Genomic DNA, 18,767 nt, shown 5'->3' on the forward strand with positions numbered 1-18,767 from the left:
CTTAAACCTTAATCAAATTAATTTGTGAAGATTTTTTTTATTTTTACATTGTGTTTGAATAATGTTTTAATAATATTGGTATTGTTTATTTTCCTTCCAGCCTACAAAAACTAATTTGTAACGAATGGTGCGTTGAAAAGTGACTCGCCTATTTTTTGGTACGAGACTAACAAAATAAAATGTGCCAAGTCATAACTAGACGCATCAACGTTGATTACCTATGGTGTACCGAAAATAGACTCACTTCCTTTTTTTAATGTTAAAATCAAAAGAAATAGGCCTTGAGTCAGATTTAAAAGCACCCATGTTGATTTTCCAATGGTGCACTGAAAATTGATTCACTTTCTTTTATTAATGTATTAATCAAAGGAAATAAGCCTTGAGTCAGTTTTATTTTTTTACGATGATACAGATTTTACAATGGTGTGTCAAAAAATGACTCACCGTGTATGTATAGTGTATCAAATAGCTATTGCAATCTGAAATGTTTAAAACTGAAATTTTTTACATAATTAGGCATGAGAGTTTGTTTCTAAAGCAATACAAGCATGAGGTGTGTTAATTGAAGAAACGAAATTTCCTCTGAATAACCCCACATTCACTTTCATTTTTAGGGTTTTTACAATCTGAACTTTCATTTCAAAGTATTCCTTCGAATAAACAAGCTTGAGAGAGAGTGGGTCGAGATTTAAGGAACAAAACCTGTCATCACGAATACTGTAAAATTCAGTTTCTTATTTTACTCATATAGTATTGCAAATTTGTCATTATAATGTGTTAATTGGAGAAACAAAACATCTCCCCGATTGTTATCTCAAATTTCAAGACATTTTCCAATTTAAACATTCATTACAAAGCATTCCTTTGTGAAATTAAGCATGAGAGTCAGTTAATTGAAGATGCTTGTCACCAGGAATTGTTCAAGATTCAATGTGTTATTTTAGAGGTTTTGTCTCAACTGTTAAAACTTTTTTTTGCAATTTAAACTCTATATCAAAGTTTTATACAAGCATGATATGTTAATTGAAAAATCAAAGCAATACCTCAACAGTTATTTACAATTTTTAGGGTTTCACAATCTCGACATTACTACAAACATGATACGAACAGTGAAGAATCAAAGCATTTCATTTATTTACAATTTTAAGGGTTTTGCAATCTCTTCATTTAGTACAAAGTATTCCTTTGTTCTCTTTGCATAATTAAGTATGAGGTAGGGTTAATTGAAAGAAATAAACACATCCTCACCAATATTACAATATTAGTTTCAAAATTTAATATTTTTATACCATCTGAACTATCATTGAACCCACCTTTGTCGAATTAACCATCAGAATGGGTTAACAGAATGAGTGAAACAGTTCCACAATGGTTATATCAAATAACTATTTGTAATTTGAAATGTCATTAAAACGAAAATCACAGAATTTACAGAATTAGACATGGAAATGTGTTAATTGAAGGATTGAAATATGACCTCTACAATACTGCAAAATTTACTTTCATATTTTAAGGTTTTACAATCTGAACATTCATTTCAAAGTATTCCTTCAAATAAACAAGCATGAGAGAGAGAGAGGGAGTGAGTCAAGATTTTAAGGAGCAAAACCTGTCATCAAGAATATTGCAAAATTCGTTTTCTTATTTTACTCTTAAAGTATTGCAAATTTACTGTTATAATGGGTTAATTGAAGGAACAAAACATCTCTCCAATTGTTATCTCAAATTTCAAAGATTTTGCAATCTAAACATTCATTACAAAGTATTCCTTAGTGAAATTAAGCATAAGAGTGGGTTAATTGAAGACTCTTGTCATCAAAGGTTTTTCAAGATTCAATATCTTTTTTTGAGGTTTTCTTGTCTCCACTGACAAAACCAATTTGTTTTATTTTATTTTATTTTTTTTATATTTAAACTCTTGTTTTAAAGCAATCTTTTATACAAGAATGATATGTTCATTGAAAAACCAAAGCTTCACTAAACTTAGAAAACAACTAACCTTTTTTTTAATGTAGACATATTGTTTTTGGTCTATTATATATTCATTTTGAAAGTAAATAGAATTTAAAAATTCCAGTAACACAAAAATCATATAATTTAAAATATTATACAAAATAAATAATTAGCTTAATTAAGTTCATGATCTGAATTAAAATTGGCAAATATATACATTTCAAAGTTAATTTATGTAAAACTATAGCGGTTATCGCTCAAAAATATTTACACCTCGAAAAAAACTTTCTACCGTCAACAGAAGTGTACAACAACTCCTAAGTGGTTTTATCAAATTTTGCTTTATTATCAGTATTTGCAATTTGCATTTTCATTAAAAGCAAAAATTTATACTGTTGGGAGTGTGCTTGTTAAAGGATAGAAAAAAGTCCAGAATAGTCAATTTTGAGTGTTTGCTGTTTGAAAAATTATTGCTTCATACAATTAAACATCAAACATATTTTCTCAAGATTCAAAACATTTCCTCACAAAAATGATTTAAAATTGTTTGGTTTGGGAAAAAAAAATTTTTATTTGTTCAAGTAAGGATAAAGTGTGATGGTCAAGAAAAAGTAAAACTTTTAGACCAGAATGATTACAAGTTTATTACAATAAGTTCTGGGTTATCCTTATTGTGTGGTGTTTAGTGACCGTTAGTCAATGATTATTTGGAGATTTTGAGATGCTCACACCAGACCACTTCTCACTATAGGAGTTATCCTATCCTTAATCCCACTCTCATTAGAGTTCTAGACCAAACTTAAGTGGGTTTGGCTACATGCTTAAATGGGCAAGATAAAAAAAAATTAAATAAATACATAAAAGAATTTTAAAAATAAATATTTTATATGGATTTATATGGAATCAAGGAGCGTTTGTGGTCATGGGTTCGGTTAAAACATTGAAAAGCATTCATCACTGTAATATAAAGTATCCAGGTTCGAATCCAATGCATTTGAACACGACAAATTCACCAGCACCCTGAGGGTTATGTCGTTGTGAACCCTTGTAAAAAAATTAAATTAAATTAAAAAATTATAGAATCAAAACAGGTTCCCATGTAAGTAAAATTGGTAGAAATATTTTATCCTTCTAGAATGGTTTTCAATTCCATGGTTAATGCAAACTTGTAACTACAAAGTATTGGACAATTAAGCAAGGGAAGTATTAATAAATTAGATCAAATTAGATCCTCTCATTATTTCAAATTCAATTTGAGTTCTTGCAAAATTTGACTCTCATTAATTTTTTTAATAATTTTTTAGAATAATTTAATTAATTATGAAACTGATCGAAAATAAGTTTTTTTCAAAGTTAGAACAATGCATTTTTTTTTCTTCTTAGGGGAATATTGGGTGGTAGGTGTTGACATAGTGCAGTATGATGAAAAAGAACCTACTAAATATTTGAAAGGGCTTCTTGTCGATGAGATACAACCAGCAGCCTTACACGCATTCCGTTCCTATTTGGGCGTGGCTCCTTCTCCGCCAACAAACCTCACCAAATTTGCATCCCAGGTCAACAAATACATGGAACTGCCGCCTTTCAACTTTCCAAACCCTGTAGCATCCCTCGGCGGTGGAAAGCAGGTATATGTATAAAAAAAATTCGTAAATGGTGTGACTAAACTCAAGTTTTGACCAGATAAGTGAGGAAGCGGCGTACTTGTATGATGCGGTTCAGCTCTATGTCAAAGGGGTGTTGGAGGCGTATGAGTCTGGTGAAGACATAAGAAATGGGACAGCAATCATCGAACGTCTAAAATGTCGCCATTATCAAAGTGCAATGGGGTGAGCCTCTACTATTATCCAATAAACCAGCAAGTCTTCTTACACCCCATTTAAATTATTCATGAAATATCTATAAATGTAGTTCACAAACTGTCTAAATGATTCAGATACAAATTATTTGTCATAGTATTATCAGAATTAGATATGTGCAGGTACATGGTCTACATGGACAGTAATGGTGATGCTGAAGGGAACTATACACTTCTTGCGAGGAAGATGTCCCCTACTGGAGAATATGGCCTTTTCCCTGTTGGTGGTTTTTCATACAAACAGACTACTGACTCTCTTCCGGTAATATTTAAAAACCTATACATTTGAAAGTTATTTTATTTTCTCTTTGTCACAGGAATTGAACCTGGCATCTGAAATTGACTGGGTGAATGGTGAAATTCCAATTGCTGTACCTCCATGTGGCTTTAGCGGAGAGAAGTGTATTAGTAGGTACACTGCATTGTTGGTAAAAAATAGAATAAATTGCACTTAGCCTAAAATATCTTAAAAGTGTACATAAAATTGAAGTTGTTAAAGTTATTCCTTATCGCTTAGCATCTTTTTGCTACATCAGATTGCTTATATACTATGAATGTTTACCCTAAATTAGTTATTCTATTATAGTACTTTAATTTAAAAATTTCACTCAATTTTGTGAATTAATTTAAGGCCATACTATGGAGGTTGTTGGAGGGATTGCTGGAGCAAGTTTGGCATTTTTGATAATAACTGCTTTAGTCCTCTACAGGAATTGGAGATATGAGCAAGAGCTAGATAGTTTATTGTGGAAAATTGATTTTAAAGAAATACAAATGAATGAAGAATTGTCAGTTACCAACGAATTGAAAACTAACAGGGTATATTTGAGCGTTTTTTAGTTCTTTTATAAAAATCTTTGTACTAACGATTTTTCAGATCGCCCATCCTTTGATCAGGACAAGTCAAGTATCTCTCACTTCGAACCCAGATGCAGACTTCAGATATACATCTATTTTCACAACAATTGGGATTTACAAGGGAAGAGTATTTGCAATAAAAAGGGTCAATAAAAAATCCATCGATATAACGAGAAGCATGAAAAAAGAGTTAAAACTTGTAAGAATCTGTACTCAATTAAGATTTAAAAATTGACTTTTTATTAGTTATATGTTAATGACAAAACCTTTTATGGTTTTTGTTTCTTTTAGATGAGAGATTTGAGACATGATAATTTAAATGCATTCATCGGGGCCTGCACAGATCCACCCAATATTTGCATAGTAACAGAATATTGCAACCGAGGAAGCCTTAAAGTAAGAAAATCCATGCAGAAAAAATTTGTTTATGCTTTAACGATAATAAAAACAAAAAACATAATTTCAGGACATAATCGAAAATGAGGATGTAAAACTAGATAACATGTTTATAGCTTCGTTAGTAGGTGATATTCTAAGAGTAAGACTGAAAATTTAAATTTTTAAATTTTCTGTATTAAATTATGAAATAATTTCTTTAAATTTGTCATTAAAAGGGCTTAATATATCTTCAAGACTCCACCCTCCGCTTTCATGGGAATTTAAAGTCATCGAATTGCCTCGTAGATTCGAGATGGGTTGTGAAACTTTCTGATTTCGGTTTGAAAGAGTTCAAGAGTGGGGAAGACGACTTCCATCAAACCTGGTCCCTAAAGCACACCTGTGATGAGGAAAATAAATGTAAATGTGAAGGTAAACTGTATGCAGCAGGTCCACAATAGCCGAAGTAAATAAACTGATTCGTAACAGGATTACTCTATCGAGCACCGGAGCTTTTGCGAGTCACAACAGCAACCCCAGGTGCAGGATCACAAAAAGGAGATGTATATAGTTTTGGAATAATTCTCTATGAGCTTCACAGCAGGAAAGGTCCATTTAATGTCAGCACGGGGTTGACACCGAGGCAAATTGTCCACAGAATTATGTTTCCTCCTCCCAATTCACCGCCATTTAGGTTATTAAAATTCTATAGTTTACTAAATATTTCAGCTTGGCACGAATAGCAGTCACAATAATTCATCAATATTAAACCTAACTTATTAAAATATTTATTATATATTTAAATGTTTGTTTTAAATACTGCTTTATCTATTAGGCCTCCTTTAGACCAGCTAGAGGTGAGCTTTGATTATGTGAGGGACTGTTTGAAAGAATGCTGGTTTGAAAATCCAGAAGAAAGGCCTGATATAAAGACTGTTAGATCAAAGTTAAGGCCTATGAGAAAGGGCATGTGAGTATCACATAAAATTTAATTCAATTAGAGCATTACCCCAATCAAAAGTTTAACTCAATGTAGATGTAAAATGATTTGTTTAGATTTTATTTATTTTTAATTATTTTTTTCAATTCAAATGGAAATTTTAGGAAACCAAATATTTTCGATAATATGATGGCAATGATGGAAGCATATGCAAATAATTTAGAAGTTTTGGTCGACGAAAGAACTGATCAATTGATTGAAGAAAAGAAAAAGACAGGTAATTTTTTTTTAAATTATGCCTACTAACTTAGTTATACCAGTTACTTGCTTCCACCATTATCTAACCAAATATCTTTGCTTGATCTCTGACTGCTTATTTCACTGGTTTTGTCAGTTAAGCATTTCAGCATTTACTAAAATGTAAAATTGAAAAATTCATCTGATAGACAAACCCAGCAAGAAATTGTAAAGGAACATTTTTGGAAAAAATCAAACTACAGGTTCAGATCTCATTAAAATATATCTTAATCTAACTATATTTATAGTGGATTGACAATTTATATATATGCTTCCATGCCATTAAGAAATTCTAAGTAATTTAGTCATTATTGATCATTTTGATCTTCCTATTCTCCCAATTTGATCTATCAGACATGTTTGAGCATTTCGCCAATCTCAGTGTTTTCTGCTATTTCTTTTTTTTTCTCTGGTAATATCTCCACAGTCTCACAGTATGGGTCAATACATATGCCTCTGAAGTCTGCAGTGTCCTGTCAACAGTTTCACTCTCATGTCCTAACACGTCCTGTTAGTAGTACTGCCGGTAGTTTCTCCGGTAGTCTTTTAACCATTTTTAACATGCCACCATCCCGGACTACAATCCCCTTTAAACCAAGGATTTAATCATAATCCATTGCCTGATGGATTTACATTATTGGCAATTCGATGGGCCTCAAAATGGTTCAGACTGATAGGTGTCCTAACAACTCTCCTTGGCAAATTTATGGGACTCCTTGTTGAATTGTTGTTCATCTGTCTTGTCGCCCTGGTATTTTTTTTTTTTTTTTCCAACATCAAAAGTCAAAATGGCCTTAATACAATCCCAAATGTCTCCCTGGACTTTTCTTCAGATAAGGGATCGCCTACAGTGCTGTCTAGCTGTCGAAGTGGTCTTTAATTTTTGTTAGTTTCTTAGTTTTTGTTGCCTTGAATGTGGAGACAGTTCATCAAGGTTAAAGCTTCTCTGTTGTACAATTTTTCAACTCAATTGTGGGTCTGGTTTGAACACAACTTTGTTTGAAATTTGTCATCTGTTTCATTCATCTGTTTTATGGAAGGATAGGACGATAGGGTTTTTGCTAAGGAAAATTTTGAACATTTTACCCATGATCCCACTTCTTCCAAAAATCCAAAATGCAAGTGAGCACTGCCCCCATATTGTGGTTAAACTTAGTATCATTTATAACTATCATAGTTTTTTGACACCAAACCAAAAGTTACCAGTAGCCTGAGAAGAACGGGCTGCCATTATTGTACAATTTAAGACAAACATGGATGAGAATTAATTTGGAAAAAAAATTAATACTATTGCTAAAATTTCCTATTTGTTATTAATTTTAAGACTATATAATTTTATAATAAAAACTTTATAAAAGGAATTTTTTTCAGAGGCATTGTTGTTTGAGATGTTGCCCCGTTGTGTGGCAGACCAATTACGAAAAGGCCACAAAGTTGAGGCAGAAAGTTTTGATTGTGTCACAATATATTTCAGTGATATTGTCGGCTTTACAGCAATGTCTGCAGAAAGTACACCACTTCAAGTATGAAACTTCAATAATTTATGTATTTATTTTGTGTATATACATTTTTTTAATATAATTTAGGTTGTTGATTTCTTAAATGATCTGTACACTTGTTTTGATTCAATCATTGTCAACTACGATGTTTACAAAGTTGAAACAATTGGAGATGCTTACATGGTTGTGTCGGGCTTGCCTGTCAGAAATCACGACCAGCATGCTGCTGAAATCGCTTCTCTTTCCCTTGACATGCTTCATGCAGTAACAAAATTCAAAATTAGGCATAGGCCTAAAGACAAATTAAAAATAAGAATTGGATTACATTCAGGTGAGAATTTTATTTAGTGTTTGAATTATTTTTCTAAAGTTGTACTTTCTAAATAAATGTAAAAAAATTTAGGGCCAGTTTGTGCTGGAGTTGTTGGCAAAAAAATGCCAAGGTATTGTTTATTTGGAGACACTGTCAATACCGCATCTAGAATGGAATCAACTGGATTAGGTAGACTAGACAGTTTTTATGTTTTAAGTTTTCTATTGATAAGCTAAACTAAAATATATTTTTAGCACAAAAAATTCATTGCAGTATAGCAGTTAAAGAATTGCTCGACAGATTAGGAGGGTACATTTTAGAAGAGAGAGGTTTGATCGATATTAAGGGTAAAGGTGAAGTAACAACATATTTTTTAATCGGGGAAGATCCCTGCTTCAGAGCTCTTAGAAAATCAACCAGGGAGGAAAAAATTAGAGAAAATAGGCGTATACCGAGAAGCTCTTTAAAAGTGCCTAAAGGACTGTCTAGGGCGGCGAGCTTTGAATCGCCAAAAAAGTTAAGATTTGCCAACAACACAATGGAATTCAATCCTTACCAAAGGACCAAGCTTGAATCCATCACCGATAATAGCCCTTCAAAATGTTTAGATGTGGAGTTTTGCGACCATCTCAGCGTATCATGTCCTTGCATAGAAAATATTCAGATACGGGTCAATGGTGAAAAACCTAACGAGGCCACAAGCGACCCAGCAATATTTGTAAACGATCAAATCAGAGCTCCGTTACTTTCAAAATTAGAAAGCCATGTTTGATTTAAACAGATTGAGAGAAATAAATAATAAAGTGGCTGTAATAACTGTAACATATTTTGACAATAAATATAATTTTAAAAAGCATAGCCAAAAAATAAACAAACATTATATTCAATAGTTAAATTTAAAAAATTAAAAATCTCAACTGATATTACAAAAATATTAAATATTGGATGATATTTCTGCAAAAATTGTCTTATATCCAAGTATTATAAATATGTAATGTTTTTAATTAGAGCTCTACAAGTAAATAAAAATTATTATTCACAAACAACTGTAAAATTTGATGTAACCCGACTGTCAATTTCTCTATTCATAAAGCTTGACCATTTCAGTCAGCTATGATATAAAATAACCTTTTTTTTTCTTGTTATTATCGTTGTGATTTAAATTTAAAAATAGTGTTACTGAAAGAATGGTTATTAAGCGAATGTTGATAAATGGGCATATCTTTTATGAAAGTGGTTGACATATTTTTTAAAATTTAAAAACCTTTGTGATCTATGGACATTCAAATCCTAAAAGTCTGTATTAAAATAACACAATATTTACATTGCTATTTGTTGATAAAATTGCAATGGCCAATTGGACAAATGTGGTAATATTTCTAAGGGTGAATTTCAGTGGATGTTGACTACTTAGATAAAATAATGTATTTTTGTCATACATAAATATAGATTTGACATGGATAATTTTTAAATTGTATAAATTTACTTTTATAATACACTTATACAATATGGTTCTTTTTTAATGAAATGATTTTAAGCAACATGTTTTACAATGAATGGTGCTGATTTTCAATTGAAAAACCTATATAGTTAAAAATTAAAATTATTTCCCCACTCAATTGTATTCTTGTATGGAAGACTTGTACATATATAAATACAATTTGATAAAAATATATTAATTATTTCCTAATACAATTATGTCTTACTTGTGTATCATTCATGATTATTAAATGGCATCCAATTTATTTAATTTATGTTATCATTCATGTGATTGTATATAAAATAAATAAACAATAAAAGCGTATATAAATGTTGATGCTGCAGTCTACCTTCTTATACCACCCTCAAATCCATATGACATGACTATTTTTTCATAAACTTGGTAGTCCAGGATCAGACCTTGGTCTTGGGGCCACGAGGATGGGACCAGGGGCTACTAACAGTTAGGCATTTCAGGCCCAATGGAATCAGTTCCTAAAACCAAACCCATTCTCTCTTTCACTCACTCTTAAATACATTTTTTCTTATTTATGTACCATTTACTCAGTGAGGCGGTGGAGTACTCGATATTTCTCCATCATCCTTTACACTATTATATAACTAACCTAATTAAGGGTCATGAGTTCTCAATATTCCACCATCGGCCCTCTCATACTAAACATTCCCGCCAATAAATACATATGAACATATGAATCTCCCAGATACTCACTGTTCAAGCATTTCTCATATTGGGTCGCATTCCTACATGCTCACTATATGGAGCCAAATAACTGCACCCTTCAATTAGGTTGGGACAACCTTTCTCTTCATGCCAGACTCATACATGGGCTTTGGCCCAAAAATAAGTGTCCGTATGTCAACCTCACATGCCCTATTCTTAATAGGTGAGGATGACACCCCTTATATGTTTCTTTATTACTACTCAGACCACACTACAATATTTCACTTCAAATTTTCTCACTTTTGTAAATAAAAAGTATACTGTTTTATTAGAACTAAATGTTTAATTATGCTTGTAAAAAATCGCTATTGACAAAATAACAATCCACAGATTAAAATAGTAAGCCATCATCAAGTTATGAAGTTTATTACAAGGGTTTTAAAAAATGAGTGTATAAATTATATAACTGCAGGGCAAGATCAAAATGCATCATTGATCTGACAGAGGGTGTACTTAGGATAAGCATAATTGAGCACAGCACTGAAATTAGATGTCAGTGACCTTTTAAGTATAAGTGGACTTTGGACATATTGGTTTAATTAGAACTGAAATTACACTTTCTAGTTACAGTAGTATTTCTTCTGCGGCGTAGTAAGTACCAAACCATTTTCAACTGTAGTGTTGCTCACATCAATGAACAATTAGGTGTTTTCTCTCCTTCTTTTAAATCTATTTTTATATTGTACATTTGATATAAAATGAATAAATTTGACATGAAAAGTTTGGTTTTATTCAATGCCCCCTAATTAGACTTAATTTATGCCACCCAGAACATCAATGACCCACCATGAGCTGAGGAACCATACAACCCTCCCTGAGCATCTCCATATGAAATTATATCAATCTGAAGGCCAATTCCCAATCAATCTGTAAAGAGTACTCGTCTCCATCGTCTCCAATCTTTCAATGTCCAATTCACATGTTGAAGCCTGACCATTTTCTGAGCTGTGGTAGAGGTCCCTAACCATCCCTTATAGAGGGAACAAACCAACTTTTGTGACAATTCTAAAAGTGAGGTCTGATCTCACACCAATAACAAAATATAAAAGTGGCATGTTTCTTTGGAAATGTATGTCCGATCACCGAATCATAAGCTTTGTGGTGGAGGCAAATAAGTCACAGCAGTTTATAGAACCTAGAAGAAGGACTAACTGAAAATTTGATCAAGCATGTCTTAAGCTAGAAACAGGATTTAACTTTGCAGTTAAAAACATACAGGAACTAGATTAATTTGCTGAAAGGTTGGTTAAGGCTATGAACTACAGCCTATGAAGGATGTAGCTCATTAAAAACCAAAGGAACAAATAGAAGTGTTCTATGGTGGAATAATGAACTAAATGGTCAAAGGGCTAAAGCTAGAAAACTTTTCTATAGATCAAAAATGAAATGTAAAATGGGATGAATACAAAACTCCCTAACTGAATACAATAAAGCTGTGAGAAATTCGAAAAGAAAATCGTGGAGAACTTTCTTTTTTTAAGGGATGAATATACTTCCCATTGCAACAAGAACACAGAAAATTGTATTTTAAAAAAGTGATGGAAAGAAGGGTGGGGGAGAGAGAGAAAGAGTGAGTGAGAGAGAGCGTGCGAGAGTAAGGGGGAGAGAGACAGTCTGATAGAGAGGCAGACCGACAGAATGACAAAGATAAACAGTCAAAAGAAAGGAACAGTTGACTAATTAACTTGTGTGTGGGAACTTGACGAAAATTATCTATGTGAGTGTGTGTTTGTGTTGCCAATACTGACGAAATAATGTGTGTACCACCAGCAGTGCGTAATTTTGAATAGGTTTTCTGTTTTATCTAATGTAAAATAAATTGCGGCAGAGTTAAGAGAAAAAATTAAATGTTCATACAAAATATCCTCCGTTGTAGCAATAATTCAATCTTTACCAAAGGAAGCAACATGATTGGAGCAACAACATGATAAAATTTTAAAATTAATAATAAACAGCAACATAATTGCACACAGAATGCCAAAGTAGACTGAATCGATGGTAATTACGCCGACCATCTTCATTCGGCCCAACTTATGTTAAGCACGCATGCACTTTGAAAACGTAGGAGTTAATGTGAGTTCACTACGGAGTTCAATTCAAGCAATCAACTGTTTTGGCATGTTTGTTGTTTATCGGTTTCATAAATGTAGTTGAGCAAGGCGAGTCGTAGTGTGGAAGGAATATCGGATGAGGCACTCTTGGATCAATTTTTACACGGAGGATTTTCAATTCATTAACTCTTCTCGTATAATTTTTTTGTCTTTTTTTATCGAAACTGGCCGGGCCGGCCATAAACTGGCTTAATTAGAAACCCTGTTGATATTACTCGTATAGTTTTATTGATGATTTTATTTCAAAATAACGAACAAAAAGTTAGAGAAAGTAAATTCCATCTGATAACTAATGAAAAATTCTATTGCCAAAACGCAAATTGCTGTTTAAAAAATTACGAAACCTTGCGGTTTTTTTTCTCTTTTTTTATCTCTAAATTTTAATTTTAATAATTTTTTAAATCAGAAAGAAATGAAATTTGGTGCGGTAGGTAAGTTTTTTAATCTTTCATCAGTGAAACGTAAAATTTGATTAAATCAGTGATTTTCTGCTTCGTCGCGGTTTAGAATTCTTATGTTTCATTCAAATTCGATAAGTAAATTAAATATGAATAGATTGCAATGGTGTAAAGCCAATCTTAAATGTCATAACCATATGAAATCATCAATAATCCCCGATCGATCACTGATTTACAAAAACATGGTTTTTTTCGAGGGTTCGCAACAGCAAAGCAACCCTCGGGGTGCCGGTGTTTTTGAAAAAAAGCCCATTTGTAAATATGTCGGGTTCGAATCCACCGGCCCTGCATTTGTTCGAATGCAGGGCCGGTGGATTCGAACCCGTGACCTTTACCTTACAGTGACGAGCGCTGTGTCAACGACTAACCGTTGCTGCCACCAGCGCCCCCTTTCTTCATTGTTTAGAATTTTTTTTTAATATTAACGTATAACTCTTATTGTAGCTATTTAAAAAATTACCTATTTGATTATGTTAATGAATCCATACCAACGGTAAATCCAAGGAAAATATCAACCCTAAATAATAAAACACGATTTATAAAACTATAGCAACTCTAGAACTTAGCGTAAACTTCGCTATTTGGTGTGAATGAACTCTTGTTACACACTGACAATGTGAGGGCCAGTCAGCGAGAATAGACGAGCCCAGGAATTAATTGAGACCCCATACAATCATAGTCTTTATTAAAAATATCCTGTTCGAGACTGTTGTGAAACGTTCAAATTGAGATTCTCAACGCTGGGGTATTCAAAAACGTATGAATTGAAGAAAAGAAATGTATAATTGCTATGGGATTTTTTAAATTTACAGTGAAAAATGATGATCAATGATTGAGGAAATCGTTATGCAGAGCTGCCCACTCTTGCAGTTTCTTCAAGTCGGCCAAAATTTTTCTCTTGAGTCCCATGGGAAACCTTTATCACTTGAAATAATTAAAGCAATTACATTTCTCCTCTCATAATTACTTTAGTAAATAAAATGAAAGGCTGTGTCGTTTTATTTTTTATTTTTAAATATGGCATTTGCTGAGTGTTTTAATTTTTTTTTTTAACAAACAGTACGTTTGGTTTTCGCCTTCCAGGCAAAAGTTTTATTGAAATTAAGGAAATTTAATTGAAGATCGCAAAAATCGATTGCTTTATTGTTGTTTAATTATTTTTAAACTCATAACGACTGTTCATCTCTTGTACCCTACTAAAAACAAGTGTTATATTAGCGGCGAGATATGGCACCTAAGGGAATTACCAAAAATAAAATACGTTTCCTGCTGATTTATGGGCCACTTTGAGAGACTGTGGGTCTACAATTCAGAGGGGCAGAGCTAAATTTGATAGGTAGGAAATGTTAGCTTTTAACCTCTCCCTCGGCTCGAGGCGAAACAAAAATTGTTGTAGTTGTTAAATTAAATAAAGAACACTGGCCTGTTATACATTTATTAATGTTAGACACATGTTCGTTTTCAATTGTATTTTTAGATTTTGTTGAAAAATATACCCAATAGACATTTACATTGAAAAAAATTGCCCTGAAGTATATTCTACAACAAGGAACTACCGACACTCAAGTCAGATATTTAGGGTTATATTCAGTCAGCAGACGTTGGTATGGTAGGTGATAAGGATACTAGGAAGCAGAGTTTGTACTCCCCAGGCACTGCAGCCTTTTGGCTTATTGTACCTTCCTAGTTCCTTAGTTCGGTGCAATAGACTCTATCCTTCTCCTTAGAAGTATCAGGTCATTGACTGTCGCTACTACAATTTCATTCCCTAAGTTTTTTTCATATGTTAGGTTGAATCTCCATTGTGCTGTTGCTTCGCAGTCGAAGATTTCCTTCTCTGTTTCCTCCTCCTCATTACATAATCTGCAGATGGGATCTTCGTTGTATATGCCCTTGTTGTGTAGATGTTTTCTCAGATGCCACTGACGGGTTAGTAGCCCTATCACTCCTCTGAGTTTAGCCCTCTCCAGTTACAGCAGTAATTTTACCAGTCTTGGTGAGGGTTATTTCATCATAAGATTACTGTGTCTAGCACCGCTAGAGTTTATCCACTTTTTTTTTTTTTTTTTTTTGGCCTTGGCCTTATGATCTTGCATATTAGCCATAGTACGAATTCTTGAGTGTTCAAATTGGGGGTTATCGGGAAAAAAGGGCCAGAGGCGACGGTGGGAATCGAACCCACGACCGCGGCGTGAGAGTCTCTCATGCTAACCACTCGGCTACCGCGGTCCCCTTTGTTTTGTTTGGATCCATTCTGCGATGGAGAATTCTATATTTGTTTTTGTTATCCCAAATATAGGTTCGGGGCCTATGTACGGTCTTGCAGATCCTCCTCTGGTCAGTCTGTCTGCTTTCTCGTTACCCAAAATTCCTCTGTGCCCTGGCACCCAAGATATCATTAGGTTGTTGTGTTTCCCCAGGTTTTGGAGGTTTTGGATGTATTCACTGACTAATTTTGATGTAATTCTTTTACATGCTAATGCTTTAATGGCTGCTTGATCAGACGTTGAATCCCCTTATAAGCCATAAGAGACAACCACTTAACAGAAGACTTTGAAGTGAAACCTGTCCGAGAAGGCGAAGACGTCATGGGAATGGAGTAATTTCTTTGTGACTGATATCAGAAATTTATTTCAAACCACTTTTTCCTAATTAGTCGTTTCCTAAGGAAATTTATATATCAATTGAAATGTAGTCAATAATAAAAAAAGATAATTGTAATGTATGTAATAAATATTTTTAATTAAAAAAATAATTCATGTTTGTAATAAAATATTTAAAAAACGCAGTTTTTTCTTCTAACTCGAATCCTATTCAAACTACCTCAGCCATCCAAGAACACCTTAAACTTATCGAAGACTGGTGAAAAAATTGAAAGACAAGAATGAGTGGGCTCAGTGTACGTCTATATTGAAAAGACTGCAAGTCAAATACCTAGAGACCTTAGACTGTACCTAGACACCAGACTGACGTGGAATTCCCACACGAGACTTAAGAGACAACAACTTAACAGAAGAATTGGACAACTTCTTCAATCAAGGTTTCAAACAAGCTCTACGACTGTCGACACTAAACTAACCTTAAGGGCGGCGGGTTGGACTTCTCAGCCGTAGGAACGAAAAAATGGGTTATATTTATTTCTATTCTAAACTACCTAATCTTTTTTAATATGTAATAAAATTAAAACAAAGATCAAAGTGGGTTAATATTATTATACTACTTTATTAGTGTTCAACTAATAAAACTAGTTTATTTACTGTAAAACCACGAATGAAACTGAAAATTTGATTTACGTTTTCTTCTCTCTTCGCTTTTAAAAAATCCAAAACGACTTTTATATTACAATTTTTTACATTTTTTCATTGTAAAGATGTATCTGAAAAAGAAAGGAAAAAGTAGTCGCGGTTGACACTGGCCTTGATGAAACTAGTTCAAACACCGTTATCGATCACAAAAACTTCCGATTTGAAAAGGATCCTTTAAAAGAAAAATTAACTTTCAATATTCTCACCTAGCCTTCATAAACTGCTTTTGTATATTGTTTGTTATTATTAAAATTATTAAATAAAAGTACTTACTGAAACTTACTTTATACCATGCCAACCAAAATAAACTGTAGCCTTTCAATTTGTTTCTCCTTATTGATCAATTTTTATTTTTTTGAGAAAATATATTTCACATATTAACCTGCTACAAACAAAAAATAACCATCAACACGTTTTATTATTTCATAATTAGAATGTTTTTACAATCAATGATTACAAATAGCTTGTCAAACCGAGAAATACCAGACGAATGATTCCATGCAAGATAAAGTATTCTTTATACTTTAATTAACAGTGTATAATGGAGTCGAACGTATCGTTTCCAAAGATTTCTAACCAATTTGCACCAATATTGAATGACAAAATGAAAAAATAAAAGCAAAAGAAGTTGAAGAAAGAAAGAGATTTGGCACTGATATATTTCAATAGTCTTTCGACTGAAAAAAAATCCATTCAAATAAGCTGAATAGAGTTTAAGCACAATGGATTAAAAATAACAAAATTTTAAATTAAAATTTCATATATGAAGTTGATACAAAAACCTTAATTTATAAGGCATTAAATACTTACTGAAATCCTCATAACTAGACCTTATTTGATTTTTTTGTTGAATAAAAGCTTTAATGGACTAATCCTCGAGATTAATCTAATCCTAATGATGATTTATATTATCAAAGTTTTTTTACCTTTTTTATTCTAGTTGCTTTTAGAAATTGCTATGAGAATATCCGAAAGAAAAATCGAGATATTTGTCTTCTGAAAACACGGCCAGAAAAAATAGTTAAGTAAAAAAAGGGATTTTTTACATGGATATGTTAAAATGTTAATGTTTAACAACAACATGTTTGAAGATGTAAAAGCAAAATCATCTTAAATATTCCACAAGACTCAAGGAATATTCTCAGAAATAGAATCTAACGGAATGGAATCCAACACATTTCCGATTTTGTAGAAGAATCAATACTCAACATTTTTCAGAAATTTTAACTTTGATTTATGTGCATGTTTCCTAAACAGTGGATACGTAAAAGTTCTGCTAGAAATTTTGGAAAAAAATGCTTAGATTTGTATATTTAGATTATTGGCAATCCTTAAACTTCTCATCGGCTAAATAGAGCATAGATAGAGAGATAGATAAGATGTTTTAATTGATTTCTTCTTTTATACACAAAAAAAACCACGAGAAAGTTACAAAATGACAGAGTTACTGGGAAAGCAACCCGTTTGTTGAAAATAGAGTGCATACATGTTTAAATACCTATCTAATTTAATAAAATGACATAAACAGTTTTTTGATTATGGATAAAGCAAAGCTCAGGCACAGGAAAAATTCACATAAATGGTGTCGGCGTTATTTCCTCGCCCTACTTGTATCCTTATGTCGCACACTTGACTTTTAATGAATGAATGAAAAAAGTATTTTATTAGATAAACAAAAGAGAGAAAAAATTGCACATATCTAAAAAGCACTTAACGGCAATGGTTATCAACCGTCTGCTGGAGTCGGACTATAAATTTTTAATAAACAAACAACACATTTCTTCTCAAGGAATAAAGAAAAGAGAGAAAAAGAAAACTATATATGTAAACTAAAATAACAACATATCTAGGTATATTTACATACACTTATGCACATATAAATAACCAGGATGTCTCTGATATATACAATAAACATTTAATAATTGAAATAAAATACTAATATTTTCCTGCAGTTCCAGGCTTCCATCGCAACTTTACTAAATTTATGGACTCGGGTTTATTGAGTTTTGATAGCCATTACTTTTTTTTAAGTCACAAAACATGTAAAGAAAAACGCCCAGCAAAAGCTAAGAGTAGAATTATTAAACTAAAACAATATTGACCATCGAAAATATATTGATGATGGGTTTTGATCTGCTAGTCGGTGAACTCAAGTAGAACCGGCACAGATTCATTTACAGATTCTGTCTCCACTTGCGGGTTTTTGAGTTATTCAAAGGTGCTTCGGTATGGCGCCATCTTCAGTGATGAACCTCAATGAATAACTCAAAACCTTACAAACCTAAAGTATATCAAAGTGTCTTAAGGAAATTAAATTAAATTGCATAAATATGCAATCAAATAAGCCTTAGCGTCCTTTGATTTTGTACAGTGTTCATAAATAAAGGTTACTATTATTTGATTTAACAATTGTTAATTAAAAAACATATTGGTAAGAGATGTACAAATAAAGGTTACGAATATAAATTTACTTAATATAATTTAGTTGGTGTTATACCTAGACATTAAATCCACAAATTTTGGAGGCCAATATTCACTGCTGAATATAATTTTTTTTTCTTCGGTTCCACTCTCTC

The 18,767-nt window shown here is 32.5% G+C and overlaps 1 protein-coding gene across 1 annotated transcript in view; it reads left to right on the forward strand.

Moving 5' to 3' along the window:
* The window catches only part of LOC106674130 (guanylate cyclase 32E), a 109,301-nt gene extending 99,435 nt beyond the window's left edge, over positions 1-9,866 (forward strand). The window contains exons 7-22 of the mRNA XM_014406659.2: positions 3,337-3,581; positions 3,637-3,782; positions 3,935-4,073; positions 4,129-4,219; positions 4,443-4,630; positions 4,689-4,868; positions 4,961-5,065; positions 5,136-5,207; positions 5,284-5,479; positions 5,537-5,741; positions 5,883-6,017; positions 6,152-6,264; positions 7,656-7,807; positions 7,871-8,114; positions 8,187-8,285; positions 8,351-9,866. Coding sequence (XP_014262145.1) covers positions 3,337-3,581; positions 3,637-3,782; positions 3,935-4,073; positions 4,129-4,219; positions 4,443-4,630; positions 4,689-4,868; positions 4,961-5,065; positions 5,136-5,207; positions 5,284-5,479; positions 5,537-5,741; positions 5,883-6,017; positions 6,152-6,264; positions 7,656-7,807; positions 7,871-8,114; positions 8,187-8,285; positions 8,351-8,868 — 2,828 coding nt within the window. The 3' untranslated portion in view covers positions 8,869-9,866. The remainder of the gene's footprint in view (positions 1-3,336; positions 3,582-3,636; positions 3,783-3,934; positions 4,074-4,128; positions 4,220-4,442; positions 4,631-4,688; positions 4,869-4,960; positions 5,066-5,135; positions 5,208-5,283; positions 5,480-5,536; positions 5,742-5,882; positions 6,018-6,151; positions 6,265-7,655; positions 7,808-7,870; positions 8,115-8,186; positions 8,286-8,350) is intronic.
* Positions 9,867-18,767: the final 8,901 nt, after the last annotated feature.

This window comes from Cimex lectularius, unplaced genomic scaffold (assembly GCF_000648675.2).
Source record: "Cimex lectularius strain Harlan isolate CLEC.00 unplaced genomic scaffold, Clec_2.1 scaffold63, whole genome shotgun sequence".
Lineage (NCBI taxonomy): Eukaryota > Metazoa > Arthropoda > Insecta > Hemiptera > Cimicidae > Cimex > Cimex lectularius.